The 21,277-nt window shown below is 43.6% G+C and overlaps 1 protein-coding gene across 3 annotated transcripts in view; it reads left to right on the top strand.

Annotated features, from left to right (window-relative positions):
• Positions 1 to 19,588, top strand: part of reep3b (receptor accessory protein 3b) — a 28,162-nt gene extending 8,574 nt beyond the window's left edge. For 2 of the 3 annotated variants that reach the window (XM_030340208.1, XM_030340207.1), the window contains 7 exons: positions 5,014 to 5,086; positions 9,664 to 9,740; positions 9,870 to 9,990; positions 10,149 to 10,262; positions 12,741 to 12,900; positions 15,183 to 15,319; positions 17,019 to 19,588. In XM_030340208.1, the coding sequence (XP_030196068.1) occupies positions 5,014 to 5,086; positions 9,664 to 9,740; positions 9,870 to 9,990; positions 10,149 to 10,262; positions 12,741 to 12,900; positions 15,183 to 15,319; positions 17,019 to 17,090 (754 nt within the window). In that variant the 3' untranslated portion in view covers positions 17,091 to 19,588. The remainder of the gene's footprint in view (positions 1 to 5,013; positions 5,087 to 9,663; positions 9,741 to 9,869; positions 9,991 to 10,148; positions 10,263 to 12,740; positions 12,901 to 15,182; positions 15,320 to 17,018) is intronic. The other variant, XM_030340209.1, reaches the window with a different exon arrangement.
• Positions 19,589 to 21,277: the final 1,689 nt, after the last annotated feature.

Genomic DNA, 21,277 nt, shown 5'->3' with positions numbered 1-21,277 from the left:
ATGTGGTGAAATTCCGTCTGAGCAGGGATGTTTTCAATGTCCCCAAGTGAGAGTTATGCTTCCTAGAATAGAATAACGCTACGGTGTCTGGCAGGCTTCATATGCAACATCGCTAAACAACGGTACTAAAGAAATTTCCTTAAGTTGGCGTGGGTCGTAACTTGGGCTGAATGATTTGTTTTTTGAGGTCTTCATCAATAAAATAGACTGTAAGACACTGGTGTGGCTCAGCTGTGCGGCTTGACCACATATCAGGAGTGGTAGCAAAAAACTCCATCGTCTTAAGCTCTGAGGCGACTTTCTCTTTGCACTTTTTGTACAGCTCCGGTATGGCAGTCTGACTGAAGTATGTACGGGAGCGTATACTGTACCGTTTATCAAGCGTATTTATCAATGCCAGGAACCCAGGCTTGTTCACCGTGTTGAGAGGCATCATATCTTTGGCTATGAACTCCGGTTATTGCCCGAGTGATTTCCCCGTGCCGTAAGTAAGAGTAAGTTATCTTTATTTGTAGAGTATATAATTCAAAATGTAATACGAAATAGGCCTTTCCATGTGGTAATTTTATATAAACTAATTATTCATTGAATTTACAGAAAATGTGCTATATCGTGATATCGTTATCGGGATATGAATGACCTATATCGGGATATGATATTTTGGTCATATCGCCCAGCCCTAGAATGATACTTTCAAACAGTTCGGTCAGTGATCCCTGTCTTGAGGTATTTGGCTTGTCTAGCGCACTGGTGAACGGCATTTTGGTCAAACCACGGTCATACAATCATTTTTGGTACTTTTTAAGTGCTGGAACAGGTTTGTAGTGTTACCCCGTGAAGTAGCATCGAGAGCACGGAATGCTATGCACAACACCTGACGCTGTGCCGCATCTTCTTTTTTGAAACCAAAATAGTTTGGCACCACCGACGTGCGGTTCCTTTTTGAGACTAAAGTCTCAGCTGTGTCAGTTTCTGACTGTTCCGTCGAGCCAGAGGCCATTGCGCAACATGTTAAAGGGCAGCATGAAAAGTTGATACAGCCGAGTTCTTCACTTTCTCTCGCGTCACGTGACCACCTTGTACTCGCGCAAGTTGCGGTTAGTAAATCGCGTTTTATCACATCGCGATATTATCGCAAATACAATTAATCGTTCAGCCCTAGTCGTAACCATGGAGATAACATCACCCCCCCCCGCCTCTGTCCTAGAACTCCCAGCCCAAAACCCATGGTTTTAAATCCCATAGTGTTGAATTCATCTAAAACAGTGGCTCCACTGGCTCATAAAGATAAGTGAGAAGAGCAAGGGCCTCAGTTGGAGAGACAGAGCTGGCTCCAGCAGGCTGTGGTTTCCATAGCAGCAGGAGAATACAAGGTAGCAGAAAGAACCCAGCCTTCCACTAACCCAGGTGGCTGTGGGAGACTTATGTTATTCTTTACATCACTTGCAAAGATACAGAGTGTAATGGTGTTTTCCAGATGCTTCGTACACTAGCCTTACGAGTTGCACTTGTGACGTAATTTCCTGTGTTGTAGCACTTATAGCGTTCCCATTCATCTTTGTGATTGTTTCATGTCATTGGATAGTTATTGTTAGCTACATTAGCCTCTTTAGCAAACCAGCTCGAAAACAAACAACAAAGCTTTCCATTGTATTGCACTAGAGCTGGGTTTCGATTCAAATTTCAAGAATCGATTCGATTCCGATTTTTAAGTTTCAGAATCGATTTTTTCAGATTTTCTCAGATTCCATCCGATTCGATCCGATTTTGATCTGATTTTCGATCCGATTTCGATTCGATCCGGGGGTTAATGTTATTAAAAATGAAAAATGTATTTGAACCGTTTCCTTCACTTCATGACTGTGTAGAGAAGCAACATATTAAAACTAGTATTATATCAATATTAAACAGCAAATCTTAAAAGTATTGGTAGTTACTGATGGCTGGAAGACTGATGAAAAGGTTAAGGGTCAATCTACCTTCAAGAAAGATAATTCAGGACAATAAATGGAGGACATCATTGAGGTGACTATATCTGCAACAGTGGATTCCTACTGGGACACTAACCAGTGCATTATTATTATGCTTGAAAATAATTAAGAATTCACCCAAAAGCGGTTGCTACCAAAAGCATTTTTATTTTAAAACTGCTCACACTTAATAAACTGAGAAGTACTGAAACTGGAAGTATAAAATGTAAACTGTAAAAGCACTGAATGGCGTCTATTAGCATGTTCAAATCTGTTCTAAAACCACCCTCAAGATTTGTTTTCAAGAATATGCAGCACCCTAAGTGTTCAGGGGAATCCCATGAATATTTTCCATGAATATATAAAGTATACATTTTTAACTTATAAAATTCGAAGTTGTATTTTTTTTATTTATTTTTTTTAATAAAAAAAATCGATCTTTGGACGTACGAATAGATGCGGTCATTAATATGCGAATCGATTAAAAATCTGAAAATCGATTTTTTCAACACAGCTCTATATTGCACGCACAGCAAGACCGTGCAATTCATAAATTGGTGACATTAATAAAGTAACAATGTTATCAAGTGTGTAGGAGCATTTAAAATTAAACGACATTCCACCGGGGGCGTTCCACCGTGAAATGCCGCAAGAAAGCTGGGAGATTTCCCCACTTGCAACTCGTACGGGTGGTGTATGAGGCATCTGGAACACACCAAAAGGGACTACCAGAAAGATGATGTTTTTTTATACAAATACGGTAACATGTTGGTCTTCTATTCAAATCAAAGTTTACAGCTAGGATAGGACAATGACAGAAACCAGTCAGAGCAAACTAGATTTAGTATGCATCTGTAGAAATCCCCCCCTCCCTGCAGGCCTTTCTCCGAAGCCCCTCCCCCAGAACACGTGACTCGCGCTAGCTTCAGTTCTAGCTTTAGCCAAAGGTCTGCTAGCCTGGTGGAGGCTAGGGCCTGATGAGGGCAGGACTGTGTTAGCCAGGTAGGGAGATGGAAAGGCATAAAGCATGCCTGTCCAATCATTTAATTTGGGCTAGATTAAATTATTGGACACTGGACAGGCTTTTTACAGGCCTGAAAAAACACAGATGCACTGATAGAAACGATCTAAACTCAATGTATTGATTGCTGCCGGAATGTTAAGAGCATTTCAGCAAATATGTCAAAAATGCTTCTAAAATGTACTGCTTAGTGCTTACGCAGGCTTAAAGTCATTATTTAAATGTTTATCGCAATGGATTATTTTGTACTGAACTTTATTTTTCTTGTAGGAAAACAAAAGTCCTTTCATTTTCACCAAACAATTGGTAACTTTCGATTTTTTTAATACAGATGTGTGCCAAAGGTCAATGTTTTTTTTCATTGCTGGGCCATACTGCACTATCCAATCCTAGACCCTTAATTAAGATGGTATAATAGGTTTTCATAGTGGGTGTCCGGTTCTACTGGTATTCGTCAAAAATGTCCTTATGCATATTTATTTTGGTCCTTAGTTATTTTCTCTGTTTTTCTCTGTTGCATGTGCACGTAACCAGTATCTGTGTCTTCTGTGTTCATCTTCTCTAAGGTCAAGTGAACCGCTGTGAGTACTTGTCTGTTCGCCTTTAGAGGCAACATGAGACCGCAAACCAAAACCACTACAGCTACTAAGTCATGCAGTGGAGATCAAAGTTCAGCCCTGCCCGCCACCCCTAGGTGTCAAACAAACAAACTGTCAGTCAGTCTGTTAGGAATGAGAAGAGGAAGTCTTCCTGCTGGGAAGAAGACTTGCATGCTCTATCTTTCCATTCGCTTTTCTATAAAAGGCATTAAAAATAGTTATTTAACTTGTTGTACCGCAACACATATTTTTTATTTGAGCTTGTTAAGGGACATGCACTCTTAGAAATAATGCCTCAATGTCTTAAAATGACACAAACAACGTTGTATGATTTGGGTTAAAGGGAAGCTACAGAACTCAAACGACCCATGATGCAAACAATTATTTGATTGAGTTCACGTTGAACATCGTTTTTTGGGGATGAAACCATGTATAAGGTGACAATGAGAAGAATTGATTGAAGTATTTGATTGTATTGTTGACTACACAGTAGCCACTAAACCTAAACAGCTTCTGTACTGATGATCACTAAACTAAAGCTCTATGGGGCTAGCTTCTGTACTGATCAGCAAGTAGCCCCTAAACTACAGCCTCTATAGGGCTAGCTTCTGTACTGATCAGCAAGGATGGCAGAGCCACTAGACTACTGCCTCTCTGGGGATATTCTCTCTGTACTGATCAGCCAGTGTGGCTCTATGGGGCTAGCTTTTGTCTTGATCAGCCAGTATGGCTCTATGGGGCTAGCTTCTGTCTTGATCAGCCAGTGTAGCACTATGGGGTTAGCTTCTGGACTGATCAGCTAGTGTAACTCTATGGGGCTAGCTTATATACTGATCAGCCATTGTGGCCTGTTAACTCTGCATCACTGCATGTGCACGATACACTGACTGAAGTGAAATAAAAGGTATACTTTGGATATGACTATTTAACCTAGCCTAAAGTTCAACATTTAACATTCAAACAAATCAAAACAACGTTGTACATGACAGACAGGCAGCATAATAATGGTGTGGATAGACCTTTAGGCGCTGGTCCTGTCGAGTCACGACTGGGCCTCACTGGCAGTGAGCCAAGCCCAAACGGTCCCCCTATATTACCAGGGCAGGATTCAACAGCAGCTCTCTGTCGGAGACCAAGAGGGAAGGCTGAGTCAATTTCCCCTGTTTGTCCCAAGATGAATTGAACATGAGATTATCTTGCGTACGTCCCTTTAGAGACTCTTGAGTTTACGTGTTCACTGGCTAGGAGTGCTTATTTATTCTATATACTCTCATCGGACGCTTGTATAATCTCAATTGGATGCAGCACACAAGCTTAGCTCGGCATTCGTAGTCTACATTTGTTGCATACCAATATTGATGAGAGAAGATTTAACAAGCTGAAGTGGTTTTAATGAGATGGACCCTTTTGTTTTGTTTCCTAGGCTGCTGTTTGGCACTCTCTATCCTGCATACTACTCTTACAAAGCAGTGAAGACCAAAAATGTCAAAGAATATGTAAGTATAAGAGCTACCAAGGTTTTTTAACACACACACACGCACACGCACACACACACACTTTTTCAAAAGCCCGTTGGCTGAATGGAGCTGTGTGCCGCTGCTGGTCCTGATTTGTTTTTTTTGGTCCACAACACACGTGCACATCCTGTTTGAATCCTAATGTCACACAGGGTTCGAGATCGGCGGTTGACGAGATGATCTTAGATTCCAGATGCTCTAATCGTTTTACTTGCCCTTGATACAGTTTTATGATTGCAAAATATATAGATATATAACAAAATATATCTATTCATCAATACCTTTTTGGATGTACAATATTTAATCTGACTCCGATTGGATCCTAATTTTGCAAGCAATTAGTTAAGACGCTGAGGCTTTCAATGACCGTTCATGGACTGAGAGCACGTTGTGGCAAACTGTCTTCCTTGGTTTTTAGTCGGTTATGAGGTTATGCTAATGTTTATCTCTTTACGAGGTGATATTCTTGCAAACCTTTAATGTAGATGAGCATGGGCTTAACATTGTGACGGCGTTAGCTACCTTATGTTTTATCACTCAAATGCAAATTGCTGAAATGCAATTCGTAAGCAATGTCTCCTATCCTCCTATATCCAGTGTTGGGAAAGTTCACATTCTACATGAACTACTTCAAAGTTCAGTTCACAAATTTTAAAATAAACTAGTTCAGTTAAACGTTCATAATTCAGTTCACAGTTCCAAAAAATGAAATAGTTCATAGTTCTTTCTTTCAATATGTTGCTGTGAGCTATTCGTTTTTTCCGGTATTTTGAACATTGAGCCCCCTTTGTGGTTTGTCTAGGAAGAAATAGAGTAGTTGAATCAAGTATCGTAGCGAAATACAGTTTCTATCGTGTTTTATTGCGCATTTTGTAAATCCCATTGATTTCTGTTGGATCTTAGGACCCTCTTTATTCAACATCTACATGCTCCCATCATTGCTATGCTGATGACACGCAAATCTATGTATCGCTATCACCAAATGACTATCGGCCCATAGATCTGCTGTGCCAGTGCATTGAGCAAGTGAAAGACTGGATGTGCCGAAATTTCCTTCAGCTAAATGAGGATAAAACAGAGATAATTGTATTTGGTGCTAAAACGGAAAGGCTTAAAGTAACCCAACACCTTCACTCTCTGTCCCTGAAAACCTCAATCAAAGCCAGAAACCTAGGGGTTATCATGGATTCTGATTTACATTTCGAAAGTCACATCAAATCAGTTACAAAATCTGCATATTATCACCTTAAAAATGTAGCAAGACTTAGAGGGCTCATGTCCACCGAAGACTTACAAAAATTTGTACATGCCTTTATCACTAGTAAGCTTGATTACTGCAATGGTCTCCTTACAGGTCTCCCAAAACAAACTCTAAGGAAGCTTCAGCTTGTTCAGAATGCTGCTGCTAGAGTTTTAACAAAGACCAAAAAATTTGAACATATTACACCAATTCTTAAATCGTTACATTGGCTTCCTGTAGGTCAGAGAATTGATTTTAAAATCATGTTGCTAACCTATAAATCCCTACATGGTTTAGGCCCAAAATATTTAACTGATATGCTTCCACTACATAAGCCTTCTAGAACACTAAGATCTTCTGAGACCAATCTGTTAATTATCCCCAGAGTAAACACGAAACATGGGAAAGCAGGATTTAGTTACTATGCAACAAATAGCTGGAATAAACTCCCTGAGGATTAAAGACTTGCCCCAACTCTGAGCACCTTCAAAACAAGATTGAAGACTTTTATGTTTGCTTTAGCTTTCTGCTAAATCTTAAATACTTTACCTTTATTTTACTAAAATGCCTTTTTAACTTTCCCTTTATTTTCTATTTTTACCAGAATAATACATGACATTTGCTGAGTAATGAAGTTGGGTCGTTAAGAGCTTGACGAAGTGAAAACCTGTATTAGTGATTAAGCGCTTAATCACTGAATATACGCCATATGAAACTCTTTTGAATTTGTTTGTTGTTTGTTGTTTGCCTTTGGTTCTGGGCTAGAGTCCTAGAATAATCACTGAATATTTGTTTGTTGTTTGTTGTTTGCCTTTGGTTCTGGGCTAGAGTCCTAGAATATTGTAATAGATTGTCCTTAAGGTCGGGTTGTGGTCCCGACTTGGGTTCCAGAGTCTGTTGATCTGATCTTAAATAACTTTCAATTTAATTTTCTCACTTTCTTAAATACATTGCACTTTCAATTTTACTTACTAAAAAGCCTTTTTAACTTTCTATTTTACTCATTTCTTTGCATATGTTTTCTTTTACTTATAGATTATTTTATTTTTTTGTATAACAATGTTTATATGTGAAGCACTTTGAGTCTGCCTTGTGTATGAAAAGTGCTATATAAATAAAGTTGCCTTGCCTTGCCTTGCCTTGGAAGACTCATAACTCGTTGGCCGGAAAAGGAAAGGGGGGGTGTCATGTGAGCTATGAGCCAGAGAGCTAACGTTATGGATTTTACATATTTATAATTCGAAATTCGTCTCAGCCTTTATACCACAGATACTCTAGGGTCTATAGCATATAACCGCATTGTCTGATTACAGTTCAATTCATTTTTCACAATTTAACTGCTCTTTTTTATATCGGCCTAGGAAAAGAATAGTGGATCTTCTTCAATTGTCAGTATGCTCTCGGGTTGGCTGAGGCCTGGCTCAGACTACTAGACTCCCATGTACTGGCCCGGTCAGGGTCACTCATTCTGCTGACAAAATACCAGCATGCCGCTAGGAGTACTGGGATTTCCACATGGGGATTTCACCATTTATTTTGGGAGTTGCTGCCGTCATCACACACCGACGTTGCCTATTGTAGCCTATGTTCTGTAATGCTTGGCTCTGATGCCGTCAGGGTAGGGCTGGGCGATTAATCCAATTTTTTATCGCAATTTCGATTTTAGCGTCAAACGAACACAAAACTAATAAAATCGAATTTCATTTTTTTTATAGCTGGAATATCTGTACATTATTTTATGTTTGAACATTTTCTTTTTGAACACTTTGTCAAAAAGAGCCGCAATTTCCAAGTCAAAGTTCAAAAATAATTGTTTGAATAATCATGATTTCAATATTGACCGAAACAATCGTGATTATGATTTTTTCCTTAATCGAGCGGCACTATGGCAGGGTTTACTGCAGCTAAATTAATCGAAATCACCTAACCATATCATTGTAACTATATATCTTAATTTCGATTTCTGGTCCAGGCATATGTATTGGTCCCTTTTTAGAATGAGCCTCTATACATGCATAGGGAGCATGGCGATGGGATCATGCTGTACAAACACAAGAAGAACAGACATCTCTCTAGAGGCCTTCTGAAGCGCTATATTACATGTAAGCTATAACCTATAGTTCATAGACTTGATAACCTCATTGAGTATATAAATATATATCAAGGAGCCTCTTCATTCGACAATGGGCTGTTCAGACGATGACATCATCTCTGAACTTCCCACTGGCACCCTATTGGCCTGTACAAGCCGACCTAGCTTCTCCTACAGAGCGCCTCACCAGAAGACCCTGGAAGCATGTAAAGAGAAACGTATCCTGGGACATTGATAATGGTGAGAAGATGCTTAGAGCAAGGCCATGTTTTCGGTTTCATTAACCGGTTTTTCCTTTCATGTTCCACTAACTTTGTGAAATAAATTTCTACTCCGTGAACTGCTAGCATCACCTTTACCTCTTTTGAAAAGATCTTTTGATGTGCGTACTAAATTGTGAATGATATTTCAACTTGTTTGGCTTGCTGAAAGCAAACGTCAAAAGCACCATTCAATTCCAGTTTCAAGCATTGATCCAAGTGTCAGGTCTTTTCTTACTCATTTATGTTATCTTACCAATCAGGCATCAAATGAATGATCTGTGATGGCAGAGGAGCTACAGTCTGGGTGAACAGATCTGTTCACTCTCTCTGACTTCATATCTGGACCTATCATGTTGCTGTAGGCGGTGAAGCACATCATTGGCCAACAGCCAACACAGACTCAGCCAGCGATAGTCATCTTCTACCGGAGAGCGGGACTGAAGCATCCTGCCCTTGAAGAAGTGGCTTAAGAGTTTCAGATAGACCCCATGTAGACAGGCAACATGAATATGTGGATGGTCCTACGAGGCTGTGGTATGACTGCTGGATCTGAGTTTACACCCAGCTCCTTCTATCTGAGTGTTGATATGTCCCTGAGCAAGATACTTAACTGCTCCTGACGAGCTGGCTGTCGCCTTGCATGGTTGACTCTGCCGTCGGTGTGTCAATGTGTGTATTAATCGATGTAAGTCGCTTTGGATCAAAGCGTCTGCTAAATGCCCTAATTGTAATTGTAATTGTACCCAAACTTGAAATGAGGTTATATTTCATGTGGGCGTAGGCAAAGCCTAGACGGCTACCCCTACGATCATAGAATTAGAGTTGTAATAACATAACTATCATTTATCTAGTGCTCCACAATGGCTGTTTTAAGAGCCATTTGTCTGGCTTCAGAAGGTGTGATATCATAGGTAATGTACAGTGTGCGTCTGCTCAGCCTGTCTGTCCTGTCCCCCTGCAGGTCAGGTGGATGATGTACTGGATCGTCTTCGCTCTGTACACCGTGGTGGAGACCGTCACCGACTCTACCCTGGCCTGGTAAGTTTGGGATTTGCTGTGCATCACAAGGCCATTCTAAAGTCCCAAAAACTCCTGGGCCGTAGCTTGACCCACCGCTGATGCGTAGAGATGGGTGGTCAAAGCTCAATCCCTGCGTCTGTCTCGCAGGTTCCCTCTCTACTATGAGCTGAAGATAGCCTTCGTCATCTGGCTGCTGTCTCCCTACACCAGAGGAGCCGGCCTGATCTACAGGAAGCTGCTCCACCCCCTGCTGTCCTCCAGAGAGAGGGTAAAGGACTCCAAGTCTTAAGTTCTGGCACTTGGGCTCCTCTGTGGAGGGTCTCAGGTGACCGTCAGTGGAGAGGGCTTTCCTGATTGAAATATATATTGAAATGTGATTGTTATTAGGAGCTCACCCTCTCGCCCTTCCTCTCTCTGCCCTTCCAGGAGATCGATGACTATATAGTCCAGGCCAAGGAGCGGAGCTACGAGACCATGGTCAACTTTGGCAAGCAGGGCCTGAGTATAGCGGCTACTGCTGCTGTGACCGCCGCTGTGAAGGTGTGTGTGTGTGTGTGTGTGTGTGTGTGTGTGTGTGTGTGTGTGTGTGTGTGTGTGTGTGTGTGTGTGTGTGTGTGTGTGTGTGTGTGTGTGTGTGTGTGTGTGTGTGTAGATGGGTGTTTTATGTCTAGCTTCGTGTGTGTGTGTGTGTGTGTGTGTGTGTGTGTGTGTGTGTACCTTTTTTAATTTGAACTTTGTTTGTCAGCCGTCCAGCTCTCTGTGTGGAACTTGGCTGAAAATCTCAAACAAAAAGTTTAGAAGAGTGTTCAATGGTACTGTTGGGCTGAAAGAGGAGCCTATTTTATGTATGTATGAATGAGGTGCAGCTCTGTAAATGGGGCCAGCAATGAGCTCATTGTGGAAGTCAAGATATGTCAGCCATACCAGCTTGTTTTCCAGAGCATGAACTTTGTACATGTGTACATTTAACATTCAGTCTCTTGCTGTAACTAGCGGTGCTGGTCAAACTATTATTGGGCTCTAGGTCAAAGTGATGATGTAACAACGTTTCATCACATGCAGGGCTTTGCCTGGGCTGTAGATTGGATGAATATATATATATATATATATATATATATTAGGGATCGACCGATACGGATTTTTTAGGGCCGATACGATACCGATATTTTTTCATCAGCCTTAGCCGATACGCCGATACGCCGATACCGATATTTAGAGCCGATACTACTTTTTTTTTTTTTTTTTTTTTTTTTTTTGCTCCCTCAATCATAAAAATTACACTGATAACAAATGTTACAAGTCTCAATTAAAAAAAGGAACATTTATTGAACTTCAATATAAAAAACTATATTTAACAAATAGTAAAAACAGGTGAGGTAGAACAAGTAAAAAAAAATAAAATAAAAAAAAAAATGGCGAAAAAAATATCGGCGAAAATCGGCCGCGTATCGGCCGATACCGATACACGTAAAAAACGCGAATATCGGCCGATAATATCGGCCGACCGATATATCGGTCGATCCCTAATATATATATATATATATATATATATATATATATATATATATTTGACAGATTTGTTTAAAATAATGTGAGATTTGGGCCAGGTGTTGGTGCTACTATTATAATGAGGCCACTGCATTGTAGTATTTAGTACTTCAGTACTCGTCTAGGTTAAACCAGACCTGGCCTTACAGACTCGTTCTGCTTGAGCCCTGATACCGTACATTACTATCTAATATGTTGTTAACATGCTGCTGAATATGAATCCAATCCTTAGCCTTACTTGGGGCACTTCCTTCCCCAAACTTCCCCAAATATTTATAACTTTCTGCTGGTTACCTCTCTGCTCTCTCCGTTTCCCCCCCTCTGGTACTGACCCCCTCTGTCTTTAGGACCCCTGTTCTTCACCTGGCCCCTCGGGGAGGTAAAGCATCCACAACTTCAAGTGTTGACAGCATGAAAACCCCTATTCTGCTGCCCCATCTACACCCTTCCATGTTTCAGCAATCTGCATGGCATTCCCTTACCGATGTCTCCATACTCTTCTTTCGCCCCACTTGCCCGTGAGATGTCCTAAAGCCTTGTTCTCCAGTGCAGATGGACGGATGGAGGGGTCATTTTAGATCGAACCTGCCTAAAGCAGCTAACAGAGTCTGGAGTGAAGTGTGTAACGCATGCTACAACTGTTAAACATGTAGCGCTCCTTCGTGCCCGCCCATAGATGAATATAGAACCACGGGCCAGGGACAGAAGGAGAACCATGGAATGTGTGATTCATCAGGAGCAGCTGAGTTTTTCTTGGGTTCTAATGTGTACAGACAGAACTCTGTCACATCTCATTGGTCTCCTAGTCGGGGGTGAGCCGGGGTGGGATGGCGTTGTGTGGACCTCAGGCTGCGCTCCCCTTGTTGGCACACGTCTTCAGGGGCAGGTCCTCTCCTGTTCTCTCACGGAAGAAACAAGCATGGAGGGGCACTCCCCTCCTTTTTTCCTGAGAGTCATATTTCAAACGCCTGTGGTGCATCTAAACAAGACGACTACCGTAATAAGGGTTAGACCACTACATTAATAAACCAGTTTCCTGTCAAGTCAGACCACTACAGTAATAATCTAGTTTCCTGTATGAGTCAGACCACTACAGTAATGAACCAGTTTCCTGGGTAAGTCAGACCACCAGTGCAGCACTTGCCATCAATAGGATTATGCAACGGGTCCCTTAGGCAAATGTCCTTGTAGACCAAATGTCCCTGCTTTATATTTATTGTAGCTTTTGTAGTTTTTCCTTTTGTGCGTAAGCACTATCCGCCCATTGAAACAGACTTGTATTCATCTGCATGTGGTTTAATACAAGTGTTATACAAGTTGGTCCTGATTAGGTTTGAGTTGGGTTACTGACTGTGTGTGTGTGTGTGTGTGTGTGTGTGTGTGTGTGTGTGTGTGTGTGTGTGTGTGTGTGTGTGTGTGTGTGTGTGTGTGTGTGTGTGTGTGTGTGTGTGTGTGTGTGTGCGTGTGTAGGGTCAGGGCGCCATCACGGAGAAGCTGCGGAGTCTGAGCATGCATGACCTGACCCAGATCGGCCAGCAGGACGAGTCCCGGGGTAACCAGCTGTACCCGTACAGCTCCTCCAACCCAGCTGTGAAGAGGGCTCAGAACCAGGACACTGTGGACGGACCAGGTACCCTCCTTTATTCTGAAGACCCGTAAGCCCTGCAGGGTGGTCCTGCAGGCTGGGATCAGTCCCCCTCAGGCGCGTGACCGAGGCTGGGGACGGCCCCCTCCTGGGAGAGCAGCACATGACCTTCAGAGGGCTACGCCCAGACACAGGGTCATGTGACTGTGGAATGTGGCTTCACTTTGTGAGTCATAACACTTACTTGGGGAGAGGAAAAGGCAGTGGGTGGAGAGAGAGAGGGCTGGGTTTATAGGAGAGTCTAAGAAAAGACTCCGAGGCCACAGTGTAAACACACACACGCACACATGTTCAATTATGGAATTAATGATTAATCAGTGAATCCTTTCCTATTGGGAGTGGTTAGTGCGCTACTATTTAGTGCTACCTTAGGTCTCATGTGACCTTCCTGTTTGTTTCTCCGTCCATGTGGGGTTGGGTGTTGCTTTGTGTTCTCCCGTGAGTCAAACAGACTGGAGGTTTTCTCTTGAGGATCCGTCGGCTCTGCCCTCAGGGGAGACCGTAGGAGTCCTAATGCACGCGTTGTGTGCGACGTTCAAACATCCATCGTCACTCTGGGTCTGTCTCTCATTATCTGGGCGACGTACCCTCGTGTACGCTCTGACTCTGAGCCCGCTTCAGAGAGATCCAGAATAACACACCTCACCGTCTGACTCTCAGAGCGCCCTCTGCCTCCACGTCCTCGTGGCTGCCCTCCATTTTGCTGGGTGTGATGGATGGTGCGTGGGGGGGGGGGGGGGGGGGGGGGGGGGGGGGTCGAAGGTGAAGAGAAGGGGGGGGGAGAGAACAGGAAGTGTTGGGGGAGGGGCAGCTGAGGTGGGCTGTACAGAGTGGTACTGTTGGAAGTGATGGATGGAGAGAGAATGGGCGAGCACTGAAATGAGGAGGAGGAGGAGGAGGGGGAGGGGGGGAGGGGGGCACAGCAGGCCAGGGGACAACCGCTCGCTGGAGAGAGGGGGGGGAGGGAGGGGGAGGGAGGGCCGCTGTGAATCCAGCTGACGCTGCAGAAACAAGGGGAAAGGAAAGGAAGAGAATAGCAATAATTAAGCATGGAAGGGAGATACTTTAGGCACATGCACCGACACACACATACACAGACACACAGACAGGAGTATGAGGTTCACACAAAGCATCACTGTTACGGGAATGTTTTATGACTATTGCTATCCTTTTCTGCTGTCTAGGGGCGGGCCAGAAGGCTCTGACCCTCCCTGATTCAGGAAACTTGAGAATTCCAACCTCCGACTTGTAACGTTGAGGAATGCTCAGTCGTGGTGAAAAACGTTTTCTGTAGCCCAACTCAGTGTTCTCCTCGTGTTGGGAGTTTTTCTTTGTGTGTGATCCTGCTTGGCACGGGGCCAGGTGGCCGGCCGTCCAGACCTTCAGACATGGGGAGCCGGTCAGGGCCCTGATAAGAGAGATTTTCCCTGATAAAAGAGATTTCAATCTGCCTTGGCCAGAATGGTAGTGTGCTATAGAGCTCTGTGCTAAAGATAACTAAAGCAATTAGACTCTGTAGTACTGTAGTATCTTATTAGAGGACTGATGGACCTCTCTGTACCACTGCTCAAGTAGGCAGCGACTAGAGTCCTGATTGGCAGCCAATATTCCTGGACCAGGTGGTGTTGTTGTGAAGTACCACACCCTTCCTAGGTGGAGAACGTTACCTCTCACCTCCATCCCCCCTATGGCCGTGGTTCTGGGAGAGGTGGCTACCCCAGCATTGAACACCATTCAACAGCAATGGGCTGGTGAAATGCATTATATGTACATCTGTGTAGATATAGGAAGACTCGGCTGCCAAATGAATCCTTTCACACATGCACACACACACACACTGTGCCTGGCTCAGATTCCACCCTCTCTCTGGCGACGCAGGGGATTTTTCCCTCTTCCTCTTCCTGGTCTAATAGACTCCAGATGTGGCAGCAACAACAGCCCAGCGCGGCAGGGAGGCTCCACAGACCAGGGCATGAGGGAAAGCAGCCTGCTGGGGAGTCTGGCCCTTTTATTTAGCTCTGTGACAATGGGACTACATGTCCCTGTATTTGAAGCTCTGTTTTCTGCCCGTTCTCCGGGACTCCAAAGGACATCTTTGTTGTTGTTTTTCTGTGGTGTTTTCCCGACTCCAGGAACAAAGGAGCCGCTTTAGTGGTTCCTGTGTGTCTCTGCCTCCCCCTGCTGGAGGACTGTGGGCGTCACACGTCCACCGCTCAGGTAGTGTCTGGGAGGAGGTGCTAACATGGGGCCTGTGTGTGTGTGTGCAGAGCACTACTACGACCAGGAGGACGACCGCACCGACGAAGAGGCGGACCCTATCTTCTCAGAGGATGAGGCCGTCACCCAGAGGGGCCTGAGGCGCTCGCAGAGCGTCAAGATCACCCGCTCCCGGGTCCGCAAAGACGTGAGTGGCCGGGAGCACCAGCAACAATGTCCCACTATGTCTCCCTCCCTCTCCACTAATGTCCCCCTCCCTCCCACTGTCTCCCTCCCTCTCCACTAATGTCCCCCTCCCTCCCACTGTCTCCCTCCCAATCCACTAATGTCCCCCTCCCTCCCACTGTCTCCCTCCCTCTCCACTAATGTCCCCCTCCCTCCCACTGTCTCCCTCCCTCTCCACTAATGTCCCCCTCCCTCCCACTGTCTCCCTCCCTCTCCACTAATGTCCCCCTCCCTCCCACTGTCTCCCTCCCTCTCCACTAATCTCCCCCTCCCTCCTACTGTCTCCCTCCCTCTCCACTAATGTCCCCCTCCCTCCCACTGTCTCCCTGCCTCTCTCACTAATGTCCCCCTCCCTCCCACTGTCTCCCTCCCACTCCACTAATCTCCCCCTCCCTCCCACTGTCTCCCTCCCTCTCCACTAATGTCCCCCTCCCTCCCACTGTCTCCCTCCCTCTCCACTAATGTCCCCCTCCCTCCCACTGTCTCCCTCCCTCTCCACTAATGTCCCCCTCCCTCCCACTGTCTCCCTCCCTCTCCACTAATGTCCCCCTCCCTCCCACTGTCTCCCTCCCACTCCACTAATGTCCCCCTCCCTCCCACTGTCTCCCTCCCACTCCACTAATGTCCCCCTCCCTCCCACTGTCTCCCTCCCTCTCCACTAATGTCCCCCTCCCTCCCACTGTCTCCCTCCCTCTCCACTAATGTCCCCCTCCCTCCCACTGTCTCCCTGCCTCTCTCACTAATGTCCCCCTCCCTCCCACTGTCTCCCTCCCTCAGTCAGTAATGGCCCACTATGTCTCCCTCCCTCTCTCACTAATGTCCCACTATGTCTCCCTCCCTCTCTCACTAATGTCCCACTATGTCTCCCTCCCTCTCACTAATGTCCCACAATGTCTCCCTCCCTCTCTCACTAATGTCCCACAATGTCTCCCTCCCTCTCTCACTAATGTCCCACAATGTGTCCCTCCCTCTCTCACTAATGTCCCACAATGTCTCCCTCCCTCTCTCACTAATGTCCCACAATGTCTCCCTGCCTCTCTCACTATGTCCCACAATGTCTCCCTCCCACTGCCCTCCTCCCTCTCCAACAATGATTTGTACAAAACCTACATATTTATGAATCCAAGGTTTGAGCTACTACCTTTTTAAAGTATATATATTTTACCATATATAATATGTCTATACGCATTAGCTGAAATTCGTCCTAATTCTGAATGGTTTGGGCTTTACCTTTTCACATTAATTTTGTATTCATCGTTAGACATATATTGTGATGAATCATAAATGATTGTCGAACAATATATTGATTTGTATATGTCGTATCGTATCGTGAGGTACCCTGTGATTCCCACCGCTAGTCCAGGGCATAGTACACATGGATGTAGTGCCGTTCTGCCCTCCAAACTATATATCTGGCCTTACCAGATACTGGCTGTGTGACGTAGGGCTAGAAGAGGTATCCCACAATGCATCTAGATTTAAACAATGGCCGTCAAACGTGAGCACAATTTGAATGATATCTTTGCATTTGTTAATAAAAACAGCTAATTCCCTTGGAATGTCTTAGTTTAATTCAGACAAAAAGGATTTTTTTTTGCTGAATTATGGTTGCTTTATTTAAAAATGAATGTCTAATGAATTTTACTTTTGTTTTTTATTAGGCACGCTATGGATCCCTCAAAATCAAAAGCAAGAAGAGACCAACACTGAGTTCCGTTAACTACGCACCGTAGACACACACACACACACACACACACACACACACACACACACACACACACACACACACACACACACACACACACACACACACACACACACACACAGTCATTGCAGGAAGATGTCCTTTACTAGAACTGCACATATATTGGTTCCCGTTTATTTTTTATTGTTTTAAATATCTATATGCTGAACTCTTTCATGGAATGAGACTCTCAGACATTTTATTCACACAATTATTTGTCTTTTCATGACATAATGAATGCCAGCTGATCTTTTCATTTTTTGCATTCTATTTAAGATCTACTGTTGGCTATTTGGATGCTTTGTATGATATTTAATTTTTTCTGTTCTGAGCGTATATTATTCTGGTTGTTGTTGCTTGAGGGTTTACTTCCAAAGAAATCAGGCAAATCCCACCCACAACTATTGGTGAACAGGATTTACTTTGGGAGCCAAGAATACATTTTGTTCAACATATTTTCATAAAGACCTTGATTGAAAACTGCTGCATAAACCCAGTCAAACACAGCCATACCAATGAAGAGGAACAGATCAATAACATGTGTAACTTACTTACTTTATTTATGTAATCTCCTTGAGCGCTTTGCATTCTGGGACATTTCAGTATTTACCAGGGGTGGGACTAGCCTGGTCCTACCAGACTCTCGTACTTTATTTCATTTGTACAGAGTCTGCACCTACTCAATTGACAAACGTTAACTCACTTGAAGGCGGGTGTCTTTTGAAGTTGAAAACTATTGGATCTGCCCAGTGCCAATCTGGATCTGCCATAACCAATCGCTAACGTTCCTTCAGGCTGTAACAAACCAAACACCGTGAGTGAAGATGTCCGTCAACGAGAGCTGACTTTAACGTCATTGATCTCAGCCATTCTCTCTGTATGCTGATTGGACGAAGAAAATTTAGACGGAGAAAACCCATTAACATACCGAAGACCCAGACCTAGTACTGAAGGGAAATCCAAATTGAGCATAAGTACTTAGGCGGGCGGAGCCAGACTAGGGTGGGGCCATGTCGTTGTTTTACAAGTCATAAATAAGTCTTTGCACTCAATTCCCACGTCAAGAGAGGCAAGACCCATGTCAAGACCCATTTCCCCAACTTTGGTTTTCGATTACAAAACAAGTCATTATGAGCTCTTCACCAAATGTTATTTCATTTTATCCTATTAACATATCAAATTGACATAACTCATCAAGGCTTTTTAAAACATAAATATATTTTAAAACAAGTACTGATCAAGTACTTAATAATATAAAAAAAAAGTTTGCTGAGCATTAGCTCCACGATCAGCCTCTAATTAGCGTTGTGCAACTTCAAATTTTGAACTCCGTTGGAAGATGTTGCGTCTGTAATTTCTGTACGCCAACAAAATGATATTTGGTATAATTATTCTCTGACTGGAGCTTCTTCGAGGTTCTGGGCCTCAGCTTGATTGGATGCTGTGGCATTGTCGCAGACAAAGTGCATCTGGGGAATTCAGTGACCTGCTGGGAATGAAGAGCGCAAACCTTTTTTGAATCAGGGACATTTAAGGGAGAAAAATTGAGTCGTGGCACACTTTTTAAATAACATACCTTTTCAACTTTGGGCTTTGGGGAAGGTACCACGTAGTTTCAGGTCCAAGTGAAGCCACGAGTCATTGGCATTTTTAGTCCAAGGCCAGTTGAAAGTGTTGACTTTGTCAAGTGGAGTCTTGTGTCATGTGACAGCAGGCCACACCTCTGGTATCTACAGCCTTAACACCGTGTAAAACTATTTGGAGATGAGGTATTTTTCCTGTTAACATCTCTGGTTGTAAATATGAACATTTATACTTTGTATGTATCATTTGAGACCAATGTTTTGGGATGCTTGCATAGTTTTTATCAGTATGCTTTTGATATTGCGTTCCTTTCTTTTTTAAGAGCTCTGTATTGTGACCACTCTTTTTGCACACAGGATTGTCACAGCATTTCATCTCAATTAGAATGTAATCCTTTGATAGGAGGAATCCAGCTATGCACCCAAGGGGAATGCAAAGGCAACACCCTCAGCATTTTTGTTTTCATGTACATTGCCTGTTCTCCTCACATAACAACATTAATGCCACTAGGAAGAGCTAAGGGCTAAGAACCAGGACTCCAATGGGTGGACCAAGTGCCTTCATAACCGATGCTTATCAGGAGGCGTTAACAGACTAACGTGGAATTACACTCCTCTAATAAACCCTAGCTTTAAACTCCGGTAATGTTAACAGATTGACTTGTTTTACAAGAATATGCGTGGTGGGTCCTGATGTCGGGAGCGATGTGCACAGAGAAGACCTTTGCCTACCTGGCTCGCTTCATGTGTCAACACAAAAAACGTTTTCGGAGCAGAAATGTACATAAAGTGTTGCCTCTTGTTTTAAACGACTATACCAAAGCTCTGCATGGCGCTGGCCGGATTGATGACGTGTTGATGCTGATCAAAGTATATCTGAATAAAGTTGGTTTGAGAAATTAAAGTGTGTTGTCCTACTTTTAAAATGTATTTTCTACAGCTGATGATAGGCATGACGTATTGACTTTGATGCAAGGTTTGTGTTGGCTCAGGCTACATCCTTTAAAATCCAACCGTTAATGCACACTACAAGTAAATAACACTGCTTGAGGGAAGGTTTATTAGAATGTGGTCCTATAAGACTTAATTCAATTATATTCAATACGTGAGGTATCAGTATTCAATCTCTTCAATTCCTCTCTGAAGTGTTGGTACACATCCGTCAGTTTTGTTTAGTACAGGTGAAACATCGTCCTGGCAGGTTTGTTTTTATAGATCACTCATTTTGCATTTGAAGAGGCATGGCACCTTTTTCCCCGCCTCAGTGACATAACTCAGCCCCCTGATTAATCTACAGCCCCCTGATCAATCTATCAGCCCCCTGATCGATCCACTCCTGCTGTTCTAAGCTCCACTGACCAACAACTCACTGCATCATACTATACTATACACTGAACTCACTATAGATACCAAGTATTTAGAAGCATTTAACAGACACACTAGTATTTGAACACTTTAAGATTATTAGCCTGCTTTTTGAGCCTTAATTTTCCTTAACTCTATCTTTGCCCAACACGCGTTGCCCCTCTAACTAATTAGGACCATCACTTGTTGCCCCTCTAACTAATTAAGACCATCAATTGTTGCCACTCTTACTAATTAAGACCTTCACGCGTTGCCCCTCTAACTAATTAACACCATCACGTTTTGCCCTCTTACTAATTAAGACCATTAAGTGTTGCCCCTCTAATTAAGACCATCAGGTGTTGTAATTAAGACCTCAGACACTAGAGTGCAGCAGAGGCCTGTTTCTCGACCAGGCGCCAGATTACATGTGTTGTTATAATAAGGTGTTTAACGTGTTATTACAATCTAAATATGAGATAATATAAGAAATAATAGATAGGAAAAAATATATAGAAGAAAAGGTCAATAAGTAGATGCATGGTACTTTACATATATTATATATTTGTATTGTTATGTATTAGATCAGTATTTCAGTGGGCTCAAGGTTGCATGAGTTTAGATCAACTTAAAACCAGACATGTTGTCTTAACGAGGCTATCATTAATTATTTACACTCCATTCCTGATTCCGTTTATATGTCAGGAATGGTCTGAAGGGATATGTTGGGTTAGCCTTTAGTCTTTATATTCTTCCATGGAGTATATGATGGAGCTGTTAGAGGTGAGGCTGATAAGAATCCGAGGAAATGAGAGAAGGTTATACTGGGAGGGAAAACAAGGAGGGAATTGGAGAAGATAAGGTGTTGTTCCACTGACCAGGGGCGGAGGGGACTTAAGGAGCAGAACATTTCTTGATGTCTGAGGATTGAGGAACATCAAATATCCAGGCTGTCATATAATAAGGCCCGGACCTGTTCTCACAAAGGCCTGACGGTCACGGAACACGCATTTAGAAGAACGAGGCTGGCCTACTGCAGAGCCATCACCTCCACCCATCGCACCGTGACCGTCCCCCCTCGGACCCGAGCCCGCGTCACGCTCTGGGTACCGGGTTGTCCGGATCGTCCCGCGCGTTACACGGTAAGCGGATCAGTCGCCGTCCCGAGGGAGCGTGGCACGTGAAAGATCGTCTGTTTGCATTGTAAATTATATAATACCTTCCTCTTCCGTATGTTCGGTCGCAATTC

Source organism: Gadus morhua, chromosome 18 (genome assembly GCF_902167405.1).
Source record: "Gadus morhua chromosome 18, gadMor3.0, whole genome shotgun sequence".
In the NCBI taxonomy this organism is placed as follows: Eukaryota; Metazoa; Chordata; class Actinopteri; order Gadiformes; family Gadidae; genus Gadus; species Gadus morhua.
Note: the sequence above shows the minus strand (reverse complement) of the source record. Positions and strands in the feature narration are given on the sequence as shown.